This window comes from Haliaeetus albicilla, chromosome 19 (genome assembly GCF_947461875.1).
Source record: "Haliaeetus albicilla chromosome 19, bHalAlb1.1, whole genome shotgun sequence".
NCBI lineage: Eukaryota > Metazoa > Chordata > Aves > Accipitriformes > Accipitridae > Haliaeetus > Haliaeetus albicilla.
In genome coordinates this window covers 7,686,516-7,708,693 of record NC_091501.1, presented here as the reverse complement: position 1 = coordinate 7,708,693, position 22,178 = coordinate 7,686,516, and the positions used below count along the sequence as shown (strand labels likewise).

General features: G+C 47.0%; 1 protein-coding gene across 8 annotated transcripts in view; it reads right to left on the bottom strand.

Moving 5' to 3' along the window:
* The window catches only part of HIPK2 (homeodomain interacting protein kinase 2), a 142,677-nt gene that overhangs the window by 81,816 nt on the left and 38,683 nt on the right, over positions 1–22,178 (bottom strand). For all 8 annotated transcript variants that reach the window (XM_069807494.1, XM_069807489.1, XM_069807490.1 and 5 more), the window contains one exon: positions 16,108–17,206. In XM_069807494.1, the coding sequence (XP_069663595.1) occupies positions 16,108–17,206 (1,099 nt within the window). Of the gene's footprint in view, positions 1–16,107; positions 17,207–22,178 lie in introns of those variants that run through there.

Here is a 22,178-nt window from a genome sequence, read left to right as displayed (position 1 = left end):
ACCGAACAAACACATCTTCTGGTGGTGCAGTCACTGAGGAAAGGTCCCTTCTTGCCACCCCTTCCCTCTCAGGACCTCGAGCTCCTCAGCCCACCGGAGCATTGGAAAACCCGTTCTGTATCACTGCCAGAAATTGCTGCTCTCACTCCAAACACCAGGCTTGCTGTGCTCCTAACAAAGCAGTGTTCACAACAAGCGTTGGCGTGCGCTTTTATGTGAAATGACTGAATGGCCCCGCAGGTTGATAAAAAGTTCTGGAGTCTTTCACGTACAACTGAAGTCATCGGTTTGAACCCAACCCGTACCAGTGGTGTCTGAAACGGGCTGCAGCTGGGAGACTGCTGGTGCCCTGTCTAACAGAGTTGGTAGTATTGCTCTAACTCCTGGAATACAAATAGACAAGCTGTTTGGGGTACTTTGCACAGAGAGGCCAAGACTCTGACAGGAATTAATTTTGAACTTCCTTTTTGTGTGTGCTGTTTGTCCCGCCGACACAGCCTGCAGTGGCAGCTGGTAGGCTCTTCAAGCAGATACAAGGCCTTTCATGGGTCATGATACACCCTCCACAGCTAAGTTCTAATTGAAAATATCCTCCATGTTACCTTTTTATACAGTCCTGCAAACCATCTACCACAGCCTCACCAACTGGGGCATATAGATGACACTGATGTCTCCAAGAGAACACGTTGGAAGAGTCCATTCCTCCCACACCACGCAATAAAATCCTGCTAATGTTAAAACTGAAGATCATCCCTCAAGAAGTAATAAAAAAAACCAAACAAACCAAAAAACCCAACACCCTCCATCTTTAATCTGCCCTTCCCTCCATCTCCCAAGGCCATGACCAATTCTGCCAGCCAAGTTTCCCACAACAGCTCAACACTATCTTTCGTGGGGGAATGAGTTTACTAAACACAGATACATGAATTCCCCCATCCCATTTGTTTGCACGCAAATGCTTAGCTTAAACGAAGCAAAATCGCATCCCTGCTGCTACAGCTCCCTCCGAAGCTTACTTCTGAGAGCAAACGTCTCTCACCAGGCCACAGTGGGAGCGCGCTGCAAGGTGGGGCAAACCCAACTGTAAAGTCGTATCAAACTAAAGCACGGTTCAGATTAAACCTCATTTTACTGGGATCTTCAAACCTCCTACTGGCACTCAAACCAGCCTGGTTTTAGCCCATTTTTACAGCCTCGCACTGACCACTTTAAAAAAAAAAAATCTTATTAACGTGATGAAAAGAGCTCCCTAGGCCCTACTTTCTAAACAGTACCAAGCTGCTTGTCAGCCCTTACCAAAATAACAGAGAAATAAAGAGTGATCCTCCCCATGTGAGTTCCAGGCTTTGCCCCTGCCTCGCTGAGGCGGCAAACCCCGCTGGCTCGCTCCCGTTCACACAGCCCTGCACATGCTCAATAACACCATTGATTTTGTGCAGGCAGAGAGAATCCAATTTTAAAAAGCCACATTGATTCCCACCCATTAAAAACAGAGCAAGCTGCAGTATTTGCTAAATGGATAGAAAAAGACTGAGGTCAGGGTGGAGGTGTGGGAATAATGTCATTACCCCGAGCTCATTCTGAAGGACAGATAATTACAAAAACAGACAATAAAATAGTAACCATTTGACTTTACGTTATTTGTCATAGTTTCTAAATTACAAAAATAGCAATTGAACAACAAGGGAGTGCCCAGGCGCAGAGACAAGGGATGCACAACGGAAGGCATCCAAGAGCATGTAGCTGTGATTAGTTGCATTTGGAGCATGAAGACACGCACGCAGCGAGAGAGGGCACAGACACAGGAACCGAGAGAGAAGCCCTGCGAGTATCTGCAAGGGCCCTGTCTGCTTTTCAGTTCTTTGTTTTAGCACATTAAACAAACAGAGCCATCGCACAGGTCACCGAGGACCTTCCTTCTGCAACTGTGGCCCCAGCTGCACTGCACACAAAAACTATTATTATTCTCTAATGGCTGCACCTTTTGGACAATGATTCAGTGTTTTGGGTTTGGTTGGGGTTTTTTTTCCTCCTTTTGTGCAGTGCCACTTAGTCTTTTGCTTCATTTTATGTATTATTCGCACACTCTTGAAATCTTCATGTAGTGACTAAAAATTCATGAGGAAGCCATAAGTAGGAGCTCCCGCTCCCCCCCCCCCCCCGCCTTTTCTAACCATAGCGAGCAGCTAAGTAGGCACTGGGCATACATCGGTGCTGCCGCAGCAGCAAGGGGGTGGGAGGGAGACGGTGCTGCAGCCCTGGGGGTCCTTCCTCATCCCACATCTGGGAGCACGAGCTACAGACAGTGCCGACGTAGGGCATCACGGCTCCCCGGTGCCCAGCAAACGTACCCCAGAGCGCAGACACCCCCCCCGCTCGACGCGGTGGCTGTGCTTCAGCTCAACACCGCGCACCCCCCGACCACGAGCTTGCCCGCGCGTTGCGGAGCGGTCGCTCGTCTCTTCAACTTCAGTCCAACAATGTGAACGGGCAAGTGCTTGCTAGCATTAGTGAGGCTTTCATAATTGGTCCCAGCTGGTTAGTTGTAACATGCCTTGTTGTTGAGCAACTACCTACTAACGCTGTCAGACATCCCCTGGTTGCATAAGGAGGGTTAGTATCATTATTAATTACGGGCTGCCACCGGCCTGTGTCACACTGCAGATAAGAAAGCCCTTAAGCTCCTGGTCAGTCAAGGCCTCACTGGAAAATCTTGTGCCAGCTTCAGGGAAAGCAAGCTCAGCCTGTAGCCCCAGCAGCCTCCTGCCCCTTCTACCATGCTACAGTCCCTGCAGCACCTCACTCCTCTCTCCCCTCCGGCTGCCGCAGGGTCTGCTGCCACGGCCAGCGACCTGCCAGCCCTCCTGCCAAAGCAGAAATCCTGCCTCGCCAGAGAGGCGCACACGTGTGCGCGTGGGTACGTACAAGGAGAGCACGGCAGACGTTTCAAAGCATCGCGAAGAAATGTGCCTGGCCACGCCACCGATGAAAACTGCGACGGCAGCAAGTACTGTAGCGTGGCACGGCGACAAGCATAACCTGAAAGCTAAGCAATGCAACACAGTACCAGGGAAATGCACTGTTCCTGGTGCGGAAGGGAAACACGCAACGACCTGTATCTCTCAGGAGGAAAAACCATGGAGGAAATATAATGAAGTGGCTATTTCACAAGCTACTCGAGCATACCCATGGCTCTGAAAACTTAAGTCAAAGTTTGCAACCACTCCTCCTCACTCACCATGCACTTTGATCTGTGCAATACAGAAACTCAGGGACATTTTCAGCAGAAAACCAAGCAGCATCCCCTTCTTTCTGCCCTGTCAGTGGGCTGCTGTGACAGCCCCCTTACAAAAGTAATGACTATAGTTATATTCTGCACGTAGGATTCTTACGCAAATTAAAATGCCATTTTGTGGGCAGTAATCAGATCCTGTAGCCCCAGGCTAAGGTAAAAGCTGTGAGTGTGTCTAGGAGCTAGAACTCCAAGGTTGCTCAAAAGCACAGACCTTGAACTGGTAATGAGTCTCCTCAAATCCCACATAAGACCACACCACAGAAGTGGGCTGAGAGGAGTGGTCCACGTGGCCGTATCAGTTGTTTACAGCAACTCCAGCCTTTACCATTCTCATCTTTTATCTGAGCCAACCTCTCATGTTCTGGGTTTGCTCCTGCTTCTTCTCTCTCCAACTCTACTTTGGCTGCCCTTCAGAGCTTGAGAAGGGCATCAAGGTGCTAAGAAAATGCCTTGACAACGTACAAGTGGGACAGGCACTACTGCACTTCTCGAGCTGCTGGGGAGAAGCAGCTGGCAATTCTTCACCTCCCTCTGATGAGGAGGCTGAAGCCTGGGGCTCGTTCAAGGTCCACATAACAAGAAACTCCCCACCAAAGGGGGGGGGCTGTCAACTGTGTCTTGACACTCAGCTGCCAAATGCTGCAGATTGATCCTTTTTCTAAGAGATGAGCTATCTCCCCATGCATGCCCAATGCCTCTGATAACTACACAAGAACAGCAAATACTCTGTAACGCTTCATACCCATTAGCACCATTCCTCATTTTAGTGTAGCAATTCAACACAGGCTTTAATGTTACCCATGCCTCTAGAAGCCAAGAGGGCCACTCGTATAAGCTTATGCTTAGTTTCTTTAGCTAGATCATAGGTACTGATGCTGGAAGGTAATTCTCTAAATCCAATGTAAATGTTTAAAGTTTATTCCCAAAGGATTTATGTAGACATAAACATACAGATTAAAAACAAGCAAGACTTTGGGAGCCTTTTATTACTTTCTGAAGTAGCCAGGCATATGGACATTTTATCTCTCCTTTGAATCTGCTTTCTTCCAACTGCACAGTTCAGAGACTTCATACAGATCAGAGGCAAAGTTCAGACTAGCACTGACAATTTCATTAAAAAAAAAAAGAAAAAAGGGAGAATTGTGTTTTCTTATGTTCTCTGCTCCTTTACTGCTATTTTCAAAATGAAGAACAGACGCTATCAAAGTGCTAAGGACTGAAAACATAACTCTGAACGATACAGGAAACCCAACTTTGTGCCAATCCATTTTTATCATCTCTTTGTGGCCGTAACAAAGCTGAGAACAAGAGCTAAAAAAACAGGGGAAAAAAAAGAATAATTTCAACAATTTTTTTGCTGAAAGTAACATTGGTGACAATAACAACATTCTGCCTTTTGAATGGATTCTTATCTTCCAAGCCAGTTAACATGCCTTTCTTTCTCTCACTCATTATATATCTTACACATCAAGCTGTATTTTGACCTCACTTACAAAGGAATACATTTGGAGCCGCCGCATCTCTGTACACGTATTGGCATTGCTAAGTAAAATCCAGCCCATGCTACCTTTCTCTTCCCTGGTCCCTCACACACCTGCCAAGAGGAGATAGGTTATCAAATGAGCCTCCAGAAAAGCATTTCCAGAAAAAACAACGTGGCTATCTTCTGTTTTTGCTTGTGCTCATGCAAACCTCCAGAATCCAGTCCACTAATTTAAGTGGCTAACAACAGCAGGAGCTGTATTTTTTGACAGCTATGGGATGAGATCGCTTAAGTAAACTTTTATTTTTGATACAGGCCTTCACCATTACTTCTTTTTACCTGCTGAAATTAACTGGCAGTATTTCATCATTAACTTCCTAGCATAGTAACCAGCAAATTCAGCTAGCCTCAGCTGAACCTGTTTACCTCTTAGATTTCATCTGTCCCTCTTAATATTGTTGTGAGCATCAAAGAAATACTCTATTTTCCTCTTGGATGATTATTCTCTGTTTGCAGTCTCCCACTGGCAAGTAAAACACTCTTAGACAAAATAAATTGAAACTTTTTTTAAGCCATCAGATATTCCTTCCACCCCACCACCCCGGACTTTCTTTTGAGGGCATGGCACAGCTCTGCATGGAGGCAACTAGTTGAAACACGAATTCTTACCATGGTGGATCCGAACAAGGCTATCAGCTTTCCTTCTGTACACCAGCTGTCACATTAACGTGCACACTAGCCCTCATGGTCACATGTACCATGATCCTCTCTATTACCCTTTTGTTTAAGGGCCTCAGCCACAAAAATCTTTGTGCGTTAGGTGCTGTAAACACAGCCCTGCTTCAGAAACCATGGCATCTGAGGAGAACAGCATAAGGTAAACAGCGACAGACAGCTACAGCTGGCCTGGAGAGTACAGGCAGAAAACACGGTGTTGCTCAGCAGTATTACCGCAAGTGATGTAATCCTACAATCTGCAGTTAAAACACAACATTACAGTACTGCTCCTCCTGTTGTCAAGTTAACTGAAACATTGCGAACTTTTCCTTGTCTGCCTCTACACGAGCATAAGCATCAGCTGCTGGAACAGATGATTCTCCTTCTCTAAAGGCTTCAGCTAGTGAGCTTCCTGGGCTCCGGAGCTCTGCAAGTCACCAGAGTTATCTGAAAACTGTCCCAAGCCTCCTGCAAAGGTAGACGTTCAGTGATGATGCTACAAAATTTTCAGCACTTTCCATGTCTCATGAGGCCTGGGGTACTACACTTGCACTTGAGATCATCTGCTTTAAACCAGCTAGCAATGGCAGTGGTTAGCAAAAAGAAAAATAATGACAAAGAGTTAACCCAACTCTTTGAACCATAGTTTTTGATTCAGAGTCACTTCAGCTAGATTCAGGCCAAATCCCACACATGTACCCTGCCTCCACCCCTGAGCAGAAGCCTTTGGAAACAAACAGTAGGTTTGGCAGCGGGTAGAAGTCTGCTGCTCCCTGGCTAATGCACACCAGCAGATGCAGGGACAGAGGGGACAGAACCCAAACATGCACCCAAGCATCGATTCCATGCAGACACAGCAAAAAAGGCAAAACCTGTCATCACAAAATAACTCATGTCTGTGCAAGTAAAACAATAGCTGTGATTACTTCTGTCCTTCACTAAGTAGAAGACAGAGGTCAAGCTGCCACTCAGGGACTTACAGATTACTTTTCTAGCCCATCGCAGGAGAGGCACGCTGTCCTGTTTGGAAATCAGCTATCTCTGGTTTTGAAGTCTCCAGATACCGAGAAGGGTGAAATCTCATCTTCTTTCCTCCCACATCTTTCCTTATACAGGGAACTGCAACTTCCCGGTAGCTGTTGCCTGTAAGAAGAATTCTCTTCTGCCCTTCCTCTCTCACTTCCTAGGGCCACTTCCCTTCTATTTATTCCTCTTAGAACTGAACATTTCTCACAGTATATATATGCATGCCTCTCTTCTGCCCCTCCTTGTAAAGCACCACAGAATAACCATTGTATGACCTGGCCTAAAAGGCAAAGGACATTTCCTTGACCTTCCTCCTTAAACAGGTAACAGCTGTGGCTCTAACTCAGCTTAAGTCAGGCCACAAGATTAGTGTTTTTCAAGCAAGATAACCACTCTCAGCTGCTTGAGAGTTGCTTCTTTTCCCCAGCATGACCTGGAGAAGGAGGCAGCTATTGAGCCCCCACCTGAGAATTAGGTGCCTTTATATTAGCTTAGGCTAATTTGAAGCATCAGTGCAGCAAGTGGCTTGAGAAGTTAAGATGGTAACTTCAGGGACTGAAATCACAGCATTCAGGGGTCTGAAGCTGGGGAATGTATAACCCCAAACTAATCGTAGCATCTTTAGGTAATTTCTCTCTTCTGGTAATGACTCATTCATTTATAAACTAACGTCAGTCACTTTTCTAACCTCATTGCCAATAAGCAGCAGAGCAGAAACACTTTCCAATCAGAAAATGCTCTTCAGTGTAATACAGCTTTTTCAGTCACACTGTGCTGGGGCCTAAAACTTGTGAACTTAATGAATGCACAGACGTACACAGTAAGCTTCCTCCATGTTACACTTAAATCTCTTGCCTGCAGTGAGCAAACTTACAGAGGGAGGCAAAAACCTGATAGGATTTAAATATGTGGTGCTTGAGCAAAGCATCCCTGAAATCCTGTGCAAACTGTGTTGCTAATGCTGCTCTTTCATATTCAGAAGTGCAGATGATGAATCTCACGACTTGCAATTCTTCTTATTTTAACACTTGGAAGCACTGATCTCACGCCAACAGCCCCTCACCTCATTCTGCTTCTCAGCAGCCACCACTGCCCTTAGCCAGCTACTGCCCCGACCCAAACATGCAGAGAAAGACATGGAAAATCATACTCCAGTGTGTGACTGCAGTGCATTCTCCTTCACTGGCCACCTATTGCTAGAGTAACATCTGTGGGTCACCACACCGCTGTTCCTATGAGTGGCTGCTGCTGTTCTGTCATCAGAGCTGAAAAAAAAGAGCACCCTTTCCCCGCTCCATTTCCTTTGCACTTGGTGAGGAAACGACTTGAGTGGGAGGAGAGAAAGGAGAGCAAAGACAAAACCACAGAAGTAAGCAACTAGGAGCGGAGACCAAACTTTATGTCTTTCATATACATGCAAACAGCGGACTCCAGTTGCAGCCGGCCCGTGTTCTAGCCCCGCTAATTGTACCGTCGCTCAGAAGTATCAGTGCAGAAGCAACTGCTTGTCACCATACTGAGCTAGGTTATTCCCCAGCTCCTGGTCTGAGCACAGGTATCTTTACCAAAAGACAGTATGTCTTTTATGTACTACTGAGATGGAGTCTGAAGCGCTACAGCCAATAGCTGCAATAGGAGGGTTTTGATTTCTCTTAGGTAAATAGCTCTCTTTAAGTAAAACAAGCTAGCCATTTGTAGCTGTTTCAGACCTGCCCTGGTACAGTAAATAGGAGAGTGACCTTGATTTTTCACATCATTTCACCAGGCTGTAGCCTTAAAGGGACTTACTGTGCTTATAAAGCTTGAGAGAAGAAAAACAGACAGCAGGAAATCCTGTGACAGGCTTGTTTTGGTGATCATGTGAGAAACAGGAGAATAAAAAAAAAACACCAAAAAACCCCTAAACCTAAGAACACCTGTGGCCAACCTGCAAGTGGGGAGACTGGGACTTCCAAGCCTCTCACTGATCCTTCCAGCCTTACTGAAACAACTCTGGCAGCAAGTGTAGAGAAGGTGGGGATTAGTTTAGGATTCAGTGCTAGGTTTAAAAGAAAAAGGTTCCTGGATGTTTATGTCAGGAGTTCCCAGATGACTTCAGGTGGTGGTACGTGGACTGGTAAGGAGCGTATTTGCACACCACCTCCTTTCTGCAAGCCCTCCCGAAAGCACGCGGGAACTCCAGCTCAGACACATTTGAAGCGTATTTGTTTCCAAACCAGAAAGTGTTGCTTTCGGGGAGGTCAGCCCCGGGCGCGGGACCACATGGCACCGGATGGTATGAACACCCACGGAAGGAAGGTGTGCTTGAACGGGAAAATTATGGACTAGAGGGGGTGGAGGGGAAGAGGAGCACTGTTCTCCAAAACCACGTCCCTCCAGAGCTGATGTGGGGAAGGGTGAGGTGAGCTGCCCCAGCGTGGGCAGGACACCTGTGTCAGAGCTGGTGGTCAACCCCTGGCCAGCAGCCTCGCCACCGCAGCTCTGCTCCTGCTCCCTGCCTGCACAGCACTGCCTGGGCCACATCCAGACGGCTGCCCTTCCCTCTGTGGGGAGCACTGACACGCTTAAAAGCTGCAGCAGCCTTGGGAAAATGCTCTTTTTTTAGAAGTGAATTTGCATTTACCTTCTTTTCCCTGTGTTTTTCTTGCTCTTTTGCGCAACTGCCATTTTCCTAAAAGAGGGATCTCTGTTTCACCATTCACTGCTCCCAGTGCTCATCCCCTCACCTGAGGCCATCATCCTGCCGTCTGCATTGGTCGCACTGGCAATCCTATCCCCTTTCCACATCTAAAGGGAGATTGTAACTTTACGTGGGGAAATGAAACCTCTGCAAATTAGGAACTCCTAAGAAACAAACGCCCTTTTTCATGCAAGTATCTCTAACAGTGATGAACAAGGGAAAAGCAACGTGGAAACGACAGGGTATGGTTAACAGGTGGCCCAAAGCCCAGACTTCAGGGTGCTCTGAGGGTCTCTGGTTGTTCCAACAATTAATGGTGAGTGTGGCAGCCAAAAACCTCTTTATTTAATTTTTTTTATTGTTGTTAGTCTGTGCTTAGTGGGACTTTGCCAACCAGTTCCCTGTGGTGTTTTACCTCGTTGGACTATGGCAGAACTGACTGGTGAGGACCAGAGCCCCTCACCTCTGGGGTGGCACCAGCTGATGGAAAACCAGTGCTCCTGACCCTGGTACCTGCCTCTGGCTGCCTTTCACGTACTTGTCTCTGATCTACAACACCCCTAATGGATTAAGCCCTGTCTGTGGACAAACAGGTTCTCTCCTTTCCATCCACCAAGACAAAACTGAGATCTGCAGAAGGAATAATTACTGTCAGTCCCCTGTCTTTGCCTTATAGGAGCTGTTTTCAGAGAGGGGAGAGGGGACAGAAGGGACTGGCTCAGCACCCAGTTGAGATATTTGATTTTCCACCACTCAGACATGAATGACCCAAAAGGAAGCAGCACAAAACTTCTCCCCCTCCTTGGGCCATCGACGACTTCTCTTTGCTGGGGAAAGCCTCCCTGTCAGGTTCTTTGCAAACAGCCCTTTGTTACAAATATTCTTGGGCCCAGAGGCACATAACTGGGCATGTTTTATACACTTGGTTAATAAATAAACAGAGCCCTCCTGTGATGGCCTTTCCGATTCCACACAGGGACACAGAGGTCCTCTCGGAGCAAGGCCAGCATCATGCGCTGGAGGCGGGCAGGGAGATGCTGCGGTGTCACAGGGAAAGGGGCAGATCGCTAACTTTGACAAGATAAAAGAGGAGCTGGCGTGTCTGCTCAGAGCAAAATAAAAAACACCAAGGGAAATGGTAAGAAGGTTTCAGCAGAGAAAACCCTAGGGAGACTCCAGTCTGAGGAGATTGTTTAGGCTGAAATATAGGCTTTTCTGTTTTAAATTAGACCCCAGAAAGGGAGTTATTTTGGAATATACAGTGTGCATCTTCTCTTGGATGCACCACGGGCATAATGCTGGTTTACTATCCTTGCTCTGAGGTGATTTATACACAAAGGAACTTTGCTTGAGTTTTGTAAAACCAAAAACCAACCTGGCTTGACTATCACAGAGATGGGACAAAGCCAAAAGCTTTCAGCTGAATGTCTGTTCCCTTCCAAGACTCAGTGGTCTGGGTACAATGAAACTGAGATTCAATTAATCCTGGTGTTGGTTTTGCAAAAAAAATACTGCTGAATTTTAGTTCTGAAAAAAACAACTCTAAACTCCAAGTGTCCTTGGGAAAGAAAGGAACAACTGCTTAAAATAGCATGGCTTGAAGTCTGCTTTCCTCCACAAAGTCTTCTACAATGTACTGCCTGTTTTACAAGCCTGCAGTCCTACCAGGTGTGATCATCATCACTAAGTGAAACAGAGCTTGGACTTTAGCAATGAACTTGATGGTTTCACTCCAGTGCCCAGAAGAAACTTTCTTCCTCAAACCATCTAGCCATCCTGCTGTTTACCTTGGAGAGGCAGAGTCAGTAAAGCAGTGAATGTTGCAGGTAGGATTGAAACAGACTGGCAGAGCAATGAGGCTCCCACAGCTGCAAAAGCAGTCAAGTCTGAGATAGAGATGTTTGTGCAAGTCCGGAATGGCACAAGATTTTGAAATGTAAGTGCACTAACATTGTTATACAAGGACGTAACAGATGCCAATTCACTGAGTAAACTAGTAAGCACAGCCTATCCCTGCTGTCATTACTACTGCCTCATTTAAAGGGCAGTTTTGGCCAGAATGACACATACTCTGAGTCACACGATGGGGAAGAGGTTGTGACGCTGCTCAGGAATCTACCTTGCTTTGGCTCCCTGTCAGCATGGCTGGAGGACTGATACTTGTCACGGCACGATGTCCGCGTGTGGCAAGACGGATCCAGTTTAGCCCCCTGCATCCCTCAGGACCCGCACTCAACCCAGCTAGGCACGTGCAAGCCAGTTAAAAAACACACCTGCACACAGCCTCGCTATATGTTCCGTATGGGCGGCTGACAACATGTGCGTAGGCCTTTATGCCTGCACATTTTCTTGCAGCGCCTGAAACTAGACTGATAATGATAAACACCTCTTCAAACTGATACTCAGTTTCATTCTCTGTTATCCAAACATTTCATCAAAGGCCACTTACCTACAAAGCAGACATCTCAAATCAAGCCAGACACGCCACATACCAAAGCCTTTTGAAAACAAGGAAGCAAAACTACATTTATCTGTTAATAGTGCAGGGGTGACAGCCATTATTTTATATCTGCAATATTTTGCAAATTCTAAAAGACTTAAATCTCATCAGGTGATTACGCCATTAATTAGTGAAACGCTGTCATCCCTGGGGTGCAACACAGCAGCTGTTTCAGCTGAGCAGCAAAGAAAAGCCAAGAGGGCAAGGCAGCACAGTTGTGGTGTCCCCAGGAGAAGGTCTCCTGCTCCGAGTGTCCCAGTGCTGCCACCCCACGCTAGGGAACTGCTCTGGTCCCAGCTAGGGAGGACCACAGCTCTACCCGCCACCGCAGCCACCCCCTCTCCCAGAGGGTAGGAACCCCTCTTCCACCTGGGTGCATCAACATGGGCTCTATGGGAGGGCTGTTGCAGCCTGAGCCCTGCATTCCTCAGGACGTGGGTTTTCCCGGGAAGCTGTTCATACATGGATTATCAACCCAGAAGGGATCTCTCTGGTCATTCCTCCCTCTGCCCTCCTGCAAAACGGAGATCACAGAGACTAGCTCAATGATCTCCCCTTCAAACCGCAGCATAAAAAAGAAAAGGAAAAAATAAAATCCCATGAAGATACCCCGTGATGCAGCGGCTATCGCAGCTTTTTGATCGGTTGCTCTGTGAACAGGGCTTCATTTCTAGTCTAAGCGTGTCTGGCTAAAACTGCCAGCTGCAAAGCCCTGCTCCTGCACTGCGAGCTGGGCAGAGCAGCCCTCCCTCGGCAGCTTTGGTTCCTCACGCAGGCGGCTCCAGACTATGGACCTCCACGTACATCAGGCCCAGGCCGACTCAGCTAGTGATAAATGACAAAACGAAAGACTACGGTGACCGGGGGGCAGGCTGGGACCGCTGTCCCAAGCGAGGGGGAACGCTTGGAGGGCCACCGGCCAGGTCCTCCCTGCGCAGGCTAAGGATGCTGCGTGAGAAACGCTTTGCACCACAGTGGGTTTTGCACCACAGGCTGAAGGTGGGTGGGAGGAAGGAGGCCGATCCTCTTCACAGCGCTCCCCCCCTTTTAGATGACAACTCTGACCACAGTACTGACAAAAACTCTGACACGGCTGGCGCAGCAGCGCGAGAAGCGGCCGACGAAATGGGGACGGGGCAGGAGAGCCCCTGCGCGGCCCACAGGGAGCGGGGGGAGCGATGCGAGTGCGACAGCGCCAGAGCCGCGCTGCCATCGGGGACGGGGGAGACGACGGCGTGGTGGTGTGGGCCTTGCGGGCCAGAGGACCCTACCTCTGGTTCCCAGTCTGCTCTGGGGTCTTTCCCCTTCAGTAAAGGACTCGGGACCGGGAGCTTTAAGCTCTCACAGCGGCTGTGACGTCCTTTGTCATTTCGGCGCAGAGCCAGCGGCAGGGCCTAGGGTGCACCTTTCCCCCCCCACCCCGCCAGGCTCTGGCTGGTGCTCACCCCCTTGCGATCCTTCTGGAAAGCGCCGGCTTAGCCTGACAGAAACGGCCCTGGCGGGACAGAAACGCTGCTGACGGTGGGACACCCAGCCAGGGCCCCCGAGCTCTGCCAGCAGCGCAATACCAAGTCTGCCCGCCATTCCTCTCACAAGAAACTGGGCTGAGGGAGATGGTTCATCTTCAGAGCACGTTACATGGCAGCAACTGCCAATGGCTCACGCTTAGTCTGCGAGCAGCCATGGGGCTGTCTTAGCTTATGCTGGGCTATACGGTTTCGGGTCAAGAAAGAGCATGGAGTTTGTTTAAAGACACTTCTGTCTTCCACCTCTGGGAGAAGAAAACAGGCCTATCATTTAAAGGAAGAGGAAAGGCCTTATACTGCTCTGAGAATGAGCAGGATCCCACACAACTTTCCTCACTTGTAAGGATTTGGCTATCACATTCTTGAGACTAGTGTTAAACAAATAACAAAAAAAAGGAGGGAAAAGAAAAAGCAAGTTGTTAATAAAATATGGGGATGACCTGGGAATTTGCTCCCAAAAGCCCATGATAAAAAACCTCCAGCTGAGAGCCGATCTCTACATTATATTCCCCAGTGCTCTGCCTCGTCTTTTCTTAAATGCATGGGGCACAGGGCTTCTGTCACTTCTTTGGCACGCCTGCTTAGAGTCTGAGAGGTTTTACTCCAAGGAAGCTTTTCCTTCACATTCAGCTTAAATGTGCCATTTCTTGAAGTCATCCCCTTGTCTTTTATACTCTAGCAAGCAAAACAAGTCTAAATTAAATGGAAGACACATGAAATCTTTATAAAGCCCTGTGTTTCCCCTAGCATGAAAGTTCCATCTCTTTGGAGTGGAATAGGTGTTTACTCTGTGCTGTATTTTTCCCCATCAGAAAATGAAGAATAATATAAATTTTCCTCATGACTTGAATTTAGCTTCATCAGCAGCCCCCTGCTGATGTAATTCAACCCAATGAGATTTTTCTTTTTCTTTTTGTCTTTTTTTTTTCTTCCTGGTGAGCTGCTGCCCCTTTTCCCCTCCTCCCATCAGTTCAGGCATGGAAAACAAGGGAGGAATTAGACAAACAGAACACACTATCTAACAAGCTGCAACTTTAGACTGGGCAGGAATAACATTTAAAATATAAAAAGCAAATTTTATCAAGCCTTTTCCTCCCCAGAGACTGCCACAAAAATATTCCTTGTTTGTCGCTGAGAATAAACCATTTTTCTCTTTCATTTTTGCTTTCTGTCACATATTTCATTTTGGCTGCCCCTTCTGTCTTTCAGCTAGGGACCTAGGCTGCTAATGCAGAATCACAGATAGCTCAACAACAAAATGCCTGTATTATCTTTTTTTTTTTCCTTCTAGTCTGCCAGGTAATTGCAACCCTAAAAGCTTTTGCATATTTACCACAGAAACATGTCTATCCTGGAGGATGGGACTGTCATCAGGTAGAATATTTCATTTAATAAGCCTCTTCTGAGGTATAAACTAGGGTTGGGGATTTTTTTCTGGCCTCCTTCAGAGCAAAGGACAAGCAGATAAAAATCAGCTGCTGCAGTGCTACACTGTCAAAGTTCCTGTTCCTGTGGAAATTAACTCTTCCCAAGCTCAGAGCTCAGGTGGGTTTTGCCACTGTGATGTTTATGAAGTAGGAAAAGGGTCTCTTACCAACTCATGTCGGTTTTTTGTCCCCAATCCTCCCCATGTATAAGACAGATTTCTTCCCTATTTACAAACAGAGCAACTACCCTGCTTTTCTGTAACCCATCTGATGAGCTGTGGATGCTGCCAGGACTGATTTTCATTAAATCAGTCATCAAGCAGGATCACATTTTCCCTCTTTGCCCCTGTTTCACAGAATTACAACAACAAAAACATGGCCTGAACATTTGTAAATTCAGCTGTCATCTAAAGACAAATTCCACCCACCCCCCCCCCGCCATTTTCCCCCACCCCTGTGGTAGCAGTAGAATTGCTTTTCTTGATCCTTGGGATGTTGAATCAAGCTGATTGGTACCAAAGAGAGGGTCTGAGGAGAACATCTACAGAGAGGCTTTGTGTCTTGGAGTCAAGACAGAGGGAGAGGATGACCTTCCAGGGGTTATGAAAAGAGGCTGCTTTGCTGAAACTGTTCAACAGGCTGAAGAGGGATATAGCTGGTTCACACATTTCACTTCAGGCATGCCTACACAGAGGTCAGAACTCCATCCTAGCACATAACATACCTGTAGTTAAAAGCACTCCGAGTGGGAATCAACTGTCCATGACAGGTCCTCAGTCCAACACCAAATTACTGACAATACTTATTCATCCCTGCCAATAGCTTCCCACATGGAGAAAGGTGTTTCCAGCCTGGCCAGGCTGTCTGCTTGCCTGGAGCAGAGCTGACAGGACCCAGCCAGAATCCTTGCATTGACTCTAGCAAACTCTACAGCCTGTGTGAAAACTACTCCTTGACAAAGCATCTTCTGCATCCATATAGTTTTCCTGTGGGCCAACCTTATTCTTGTAAAGACCCTGGTTTCACATCCAAGTAAAGACTGGAAGACATATCTGAAATATGGATGATTGCTTAGGTTAAGGTCTTTCTGAAACAAAGAACCTACTTGTATTGAGTTGGAAAGGAAAGGTGGACCTCCAGATACCTCCCATCTTCTGGAAACAGTCCCAGAGAGAACAAAGTACTGACAGACATGAAAAAAGGTTTCTAAATTGTAACTGGCAAACTCTAATTTTACAACATTTTATGGTTATTTACAAATTTACAATGTTTTTTTTATGCAAGTAAACTCCAGGAGATTAGGATACCATTTTTTTCTATCACCAACAAGCCATTCTAAGAGCCATCCCAGTTTAGGGTTAAGGCATGACTCTCATTCATTTACAGGAACGTAGGAAAATTTCCATAGGTAAAATACTTCTTTTAGTAACTTTACACGAGCCCAGTATCTTACCTGTAATATCTGGATTGAAGGTAGGTAGAACACACAGCTTTAGACACATGGCTAGCTGAACCAAAGTCTATGACCTTGACCCTATATGGCTGTCGGGATGGGTCTACCAACATGATGTTCTCTGGTTTGAGATCAGCATGAATCAGTCCCAGGCTTTTCAGCTTCATTAGGGCAGTTGCTACCTGCTGGAGAATTGGTCGAATGTACTTAAGGGGCAAGGGACTGAATTTGTTTTGTTTTAGGAAATCATAGAGGTTCTGCTCCAACATTTCAAAGACCAAGCACGTGTGATTCTTGTGCTGGAAGCACTCATACGCGCGGACAAAGTTGTAGTCATCCGCACTTTCTGTGCTCAGACGAGCCAGGATGCTCACTTCAATCTGGCCTTGCCGGGCATAGGAAGGATGGTTCTTTAGGATCTTGATGGCCACAATCTCATTAGTGCCACGTTTCCAGCATTTGACTACTTGTCCGAAGGTTCCACGGCCAAGAAACTCTAACACTTCGTACGTGTTGGTCATGGAACAGAGCACCTCATGTTGCACCAGCTGGTAATCCCCTTCGCTGTTGGAGCCACTGTTTTTGGAGGTGGCCGTGGAGGTGGTGGCGGTGGCTACAGTGGCCCCACTGGCATTGTTCTGAATCATTGGTGGATGCTCTTCGATGATCTGCACGCTGCTTGTGTTCTCGATCTCCTCACTCTTGCGCTTAAGTCCACATTTTTGGTAGGTGTCCAGAAGGCTCACAGTGCTGCGACGCATCAGGTTGTGTGGCCCGCCCAGTGTTTGCCCAGACACTGCAACCACACCAGAAGTGCTGTTGGCGGATGTCACCACGATGTGCCCCGTGCTTGCTGGGAAGATGATGGTCTGTTCGTAAGGGATGCTCGGATTGGGGATCTGTAGGGAGGCGTTGACGGCTGCTGCGGCGGCTGCTTGGGAGGACTGCACGTTCTTGCTCTGGCTGTAGACTTTGCTGTGTGTGCCGTACCCAGTCATATCCCAGTTCGAACTCGGCTCCACTTTCAGTTTCTTCACGCTACAGAAGGCACTTGACTGAAGGGTGTGAGGAGAGAAAACTTGCACATGCGAGGCCATACCTGCAATACAACATCAGAGTGAAACCACAGTGTCAAGATGCCTTCCCCAGCTTTTTTCATTTGTTCAGTGGCAGGAAGGGAAAATGGGATACAGACTTCAGATACAGCACAAGCACACACACAAAAAATCAAGTTCTTCCAGAAATATGTATTAAACACAAATAAACTATTACGTTCTAAAATAAATCATTACCCCTGATGGAACTACACCAACAACAACCAAGATTCCTGCTCTCTTGCTTTCCCCCTTCTCATTTTTAACAACAGGAATGTAAATGTTATTTTTACCTCCACTGCCTAAAGAGACTCCTATTCCCATTGTCTCCAGGAATATATCTAGCTCTCAGGAAGAACTCATGTCAAATACTGCAAAGTATTCTGCCTATGGAAGCCAAATCTCAAAACCTCAGGCTCATCCTATATTAAACAGTTTGGTGGATCTGACTTAAGCCCTCCGTTTATTCCCATAAAACCACTGTGTAGCTTCTGGCCTGCAGGGAGCCAGGATGGGACCAGGAGATGATACACCGTGACAAAATGGAGGTGCACGGACAAAGTTGAGGAGCCAGGACAGAAGCAGCAGATGATGTTTCAGGTTGCTTGCCAAGTCTGTGTGTGGGAATTGTGCACAATGCTGGTCTGTGCTCAGGGACACTGGAGATGGGAGTTACACAACATGAGCTTCACTGCGTGCTCTCAGTTCTCTCAGATTTATAAAATTGTGTTCATCTATTCTTATTCACAGTGACAATACCATCACTGGAAAGCAGATCCCCTGGAAATGAACGGCATTGTTAATGAAGCAACGTACAGATTAGCATGTGGCAGAACTAGGTCCTAATATAACTTTACTTTTTAAGAAAAGACAAAAACCTATTTTACTGCAAGCTTCTTTGCTTCTAGAAGAGTTAATGATCTTTTACACCTTTATTAAAAAAACCCCACCAAACAAACAAACAAAGAAACCCACAACCTCATAACCAAAGTGAAAATAAAAGTATCGCTGAGACAGACTTACTGAAGGATTCTGAGTAATATTCCACTGAAACAGAAAATGCTCCTATTCAGAAAAAAAGACGTGGTCCACAAGGCACAGGACATCTAAGTCCTGACTTACTGCCAGCTTTCCCTGCCCAGGGTAGGGGTGGTACTGCTGGGGCAAAAGTATTGTGAACAGCACAAATCTATGGGGATTCCTGGGGAAGGAGTCAGCGCCCGGTAGGAGTTAAAGCAGAAAGGCACAGCCTCCTTCACCCTTCTATCTGTCGTCAGTGTTTCTTTTTAATAAACCAGAATGACTGAAGAAGAAAAAGACAATATGCTGAGCTGGCATCGTTGCTGAATTATTAAGCACAAACATAACCTTGACTTGTTTTCAACTTTAAAAAGTTAAAAGCTGAATGTATGCTTCAGTGACAAAACCACAACAAACTCTGCAGTGCACATGGATGACTTCTTCATGTGACACCTGAGAGTGTCTAACACTTGGCTCCCTTTCCTAAAAGAAACCCATTCTCTACTAGTCCATGTTGCTCTTCAGAAGATTTTCAGGAGCTCATATGTACATATACATACTCACACACATGCACGCATAAACATATACACCAATACAGAAAAACAGGAATGTTACTCCATACTTCAATGCTCAGTAGCATGGTCAAGCAAACACACCTAAATGCACCCAACACCCATTTTCCAGTTAATTCCCAAGAGCCCAAAGCTCAGGAACTGCTCAGAAGGGCGCTGTGGCGAGCCAAAACCCACCGTACATAGCTACACACAAGTAACCGGCAAAGCAATCACTCCACTTTGCTTCAACACCCCCACCTTCATCTCTGCCCCAGTGACAAATTTATGAAAACAGGGCAGACGCAGAAGAAAACCCCTATCAGGACACGTGGGGAAACCCTCACCTCTGCTGGAACACGCAACACAAAACCCCACTAACCCTGCTCTAGCAACGAAGCCCTGCAAACCGCAGTGTGCCCTCCTGTGCAGACGTGACTCTTGGCTTTAATGTGATTTCTCATGCTGTTTGCTGCCATTCATATTAACTCCCCCACACCAACCCCCTTGGTGGCAATTTCCAAGGTCCCTGCAACTGGGTCCTCAGACCACCCTCCCAGCTCCCTGCCCCTCTAAGTGCTTTCTCTCCTCTCTCCTTTCCACAGGGCAATAATGATGCCACGAATGCCTTAGCATGTGGCACTCGGTGAGCTCAGAGAACCGCAGCAGTATTACTCAACTTGTCATCCCAGACACAAATATCATATGTGAGTGAGCCGAAACTGTGTTTGTTTTTCCACTGATTAAGAAGAGTCACGGTGTTCCTTCTAGTACAGTACCGACCTGCCTGGAGAGTGGGGTTGGTTTGATGTATGTTTTCCCCCTGGACGCGAATAATAAAGCAGATGTAATTGGTAACATATTGTGGACCTAGCAGAGGTGTAATTTATAGCTTTATGGCTTTCATTCCATGGTGTGCTTGAGCAATATCTCTTCATACAAAATAAAAAGGGAAAAAAACGATGCAGAACAAGGAGAGAGGTTCTTCTCACATGGTCCTCTAAAGATAACACCAGAAGACCCAGGCACCCCAAATTAAAGTCAGGGATGTGAAGCGCAGCAGCTGCAACTTCCTCAGCACCGCTGTAAAAATCAGGATAATCGCCCCCATTAAGAGACAGACTTTCAACTGGAGCAAACTGGCAGGGCTCCAGTTGATATCAGCTGATGCTAAAAACAAGGTCAGCAGTCACTCAACATTGTCAACGTCAGATAGCTGCCTGTGCCCCTTGGTGAAATGAGTTGTTGTTAGGGATTGGTTTCTACATCAACAACAGCCCCTTGCTGTCCCTGCAACACTGCTGGCAGCCTCAGCAGGGGGACAGGAAAGGGGACGAACACCGACCCACCCCGGTACCCCAAAAACGGAGGGGGTGGAGGAAGCAGGGCTGTCTTGTGGCTAAAGAGAGGACTTTGGACTCCTCCGCTGCCACTTCCACCCTCCTCAGAGGTTATATCTCATTGCAGGAAAAATATTCTTTTTCCCCTAAAAAAAGAAGTATGAAATCTTCTTCCTTCCATCCAAAATGATTTTCTCACATTTGAGGTTTTAGGGGCACACGTTGTAAGGAGAATAACTCGGCCAGCTCTTCAGCGTAGTTCAATACCAAGAAATTACAGGCTGATTGACAGTTTGGTGATGGGAAAAGAAGGCTTCTGCAGCAAGTCATTTTTATTGCAAATTTGCCCGTGCAGCTAATGTGAGAAAAACACAACCCTAAATTTCCTGAGGACACTATCAAATTGTGCTGGTGGCATGTTCTTTTTTTTAAAAAGGATCTTTACTCCATGGCAATAGCAGAAATAGTAATAAAAGTGAATAAAAGTTGGATGGTTTGTTACAGGGATCAAATTCCTCATTACAGCCTGTAATATGATTTACAACTTCAGCCTTTTGATTACGTAGGCTGACAATAGCTTGCCACAACGTCCGTGAAGAAACAAGCCAGCAGTAACGGGGCGATCCATGCCAGCCAAGCCCTGTGACAGCGATGCCCCCTGAGCATTCCCCAGAGCCAGTGGGATGCTCCCAAGGAGCATCCTCACTCCTTGGCTCTTGGAGAGATGGAGGGGCCATAAGCCACAGAGGGACGAAAACCAGGCTGTTTCACTTGGGAAAAGTCCTCTTAAACCCCCGCTCACAGGTCTGCCAAGAAACCTGCGCGAGGCTGGACCTCTCGTCGTGCCTCTCTTCGTGGCGGGGAGATCCTAGCAGACACCTCGCTGCATTTTGCGCAGGATGGCCCAAGGCTGGCCCCCGGGCTCCTTGCCTTTTTGCTCTCCGCCAGGAGCGGAGGGGATGAGGATGCTCAGGTCGAGCAGCTGTGCCCACTGAGCATTCCCACTCACCTGAAGCCCAGCTCAGCAGCCCCATCTGCACTAGCAAAAGCTTCATCTGGACTAAGGCAAGCGGCAACATGGGCTGAATCTGCCTGGGCTCAGGCTTGGTCCCGGCCTTGGCAGGGGTGCAGGGCAGCCTCCCACAGCCCCAGTTAGCCGGTCAGGCTGCAGCCACGACTTTGCAACAGCTAAATACAAGCCCTGAAGAGTGCAGGTCTAATTTTTATATGACCCCTGTGCACGGCCAGTCTCTGGGCTGGGAGCAGAATCAAGGTTGGGCACCATGCATTAAATAAAATTGATAGCTCCTTTCTTTAATAATGAGTTTTAGCATAGCCATTTAAAGCTCTCACAGAATTGGTAGTAACTGGATTTAATGGGGCCTCCCCTGTCCTTGATACGACTCGCGTAACTCCCCATAGCATCCACATGAGCTGAAATATGTAGTGTGCAGCCAGGGGACAATGTTAAAAATCAGTTAAAAGAGCCTGAATGACTTTTATTAAAAGACTTGACTCTTTTTTTTTTCCTGAGAACTCCTCCCACGTCAGCTTTCACTTAATAATAATTTAGCAGGTGCTATTTACAATTCAGATGGCCTTCTTCTGCATGCATACACAAATCACGCAGCCGCCTCACTTGTATTTCCAACAGGTTTCAAGAAAGCAAATGAGGTAAAGTTCCCTATCCACCCACCTCACCCCAAAGGGCAAAAAATACACTTTGGGGACTACAGAAGGAACAGTTTGAAAGTCACTGATGTTTTCTTCTGCTTTTCTCCTAGCACTTACTGCTGATTTATAAATGTGGCCTTTGTGGTGCAGAGAGACCAAGCTCCTACCCTGTATTAAGTAGGCAGTAAGACCTTTTGCAGTACCTGCAGAGCTGCCAGTGCTCTGTAACCAGAGGCTGCTTGCTGATTGCCGCCAGAACGACAGTGCCTGCTTGAAAAATACTGTAGAAAGCACATGGCATGTGTTCAGCATATAAATGATGCACACAAGACGCTCCTGAAATAAATATCTTCCACTTCTCCCCGGAGAGGCACAAGCCTGCAAACTCATAT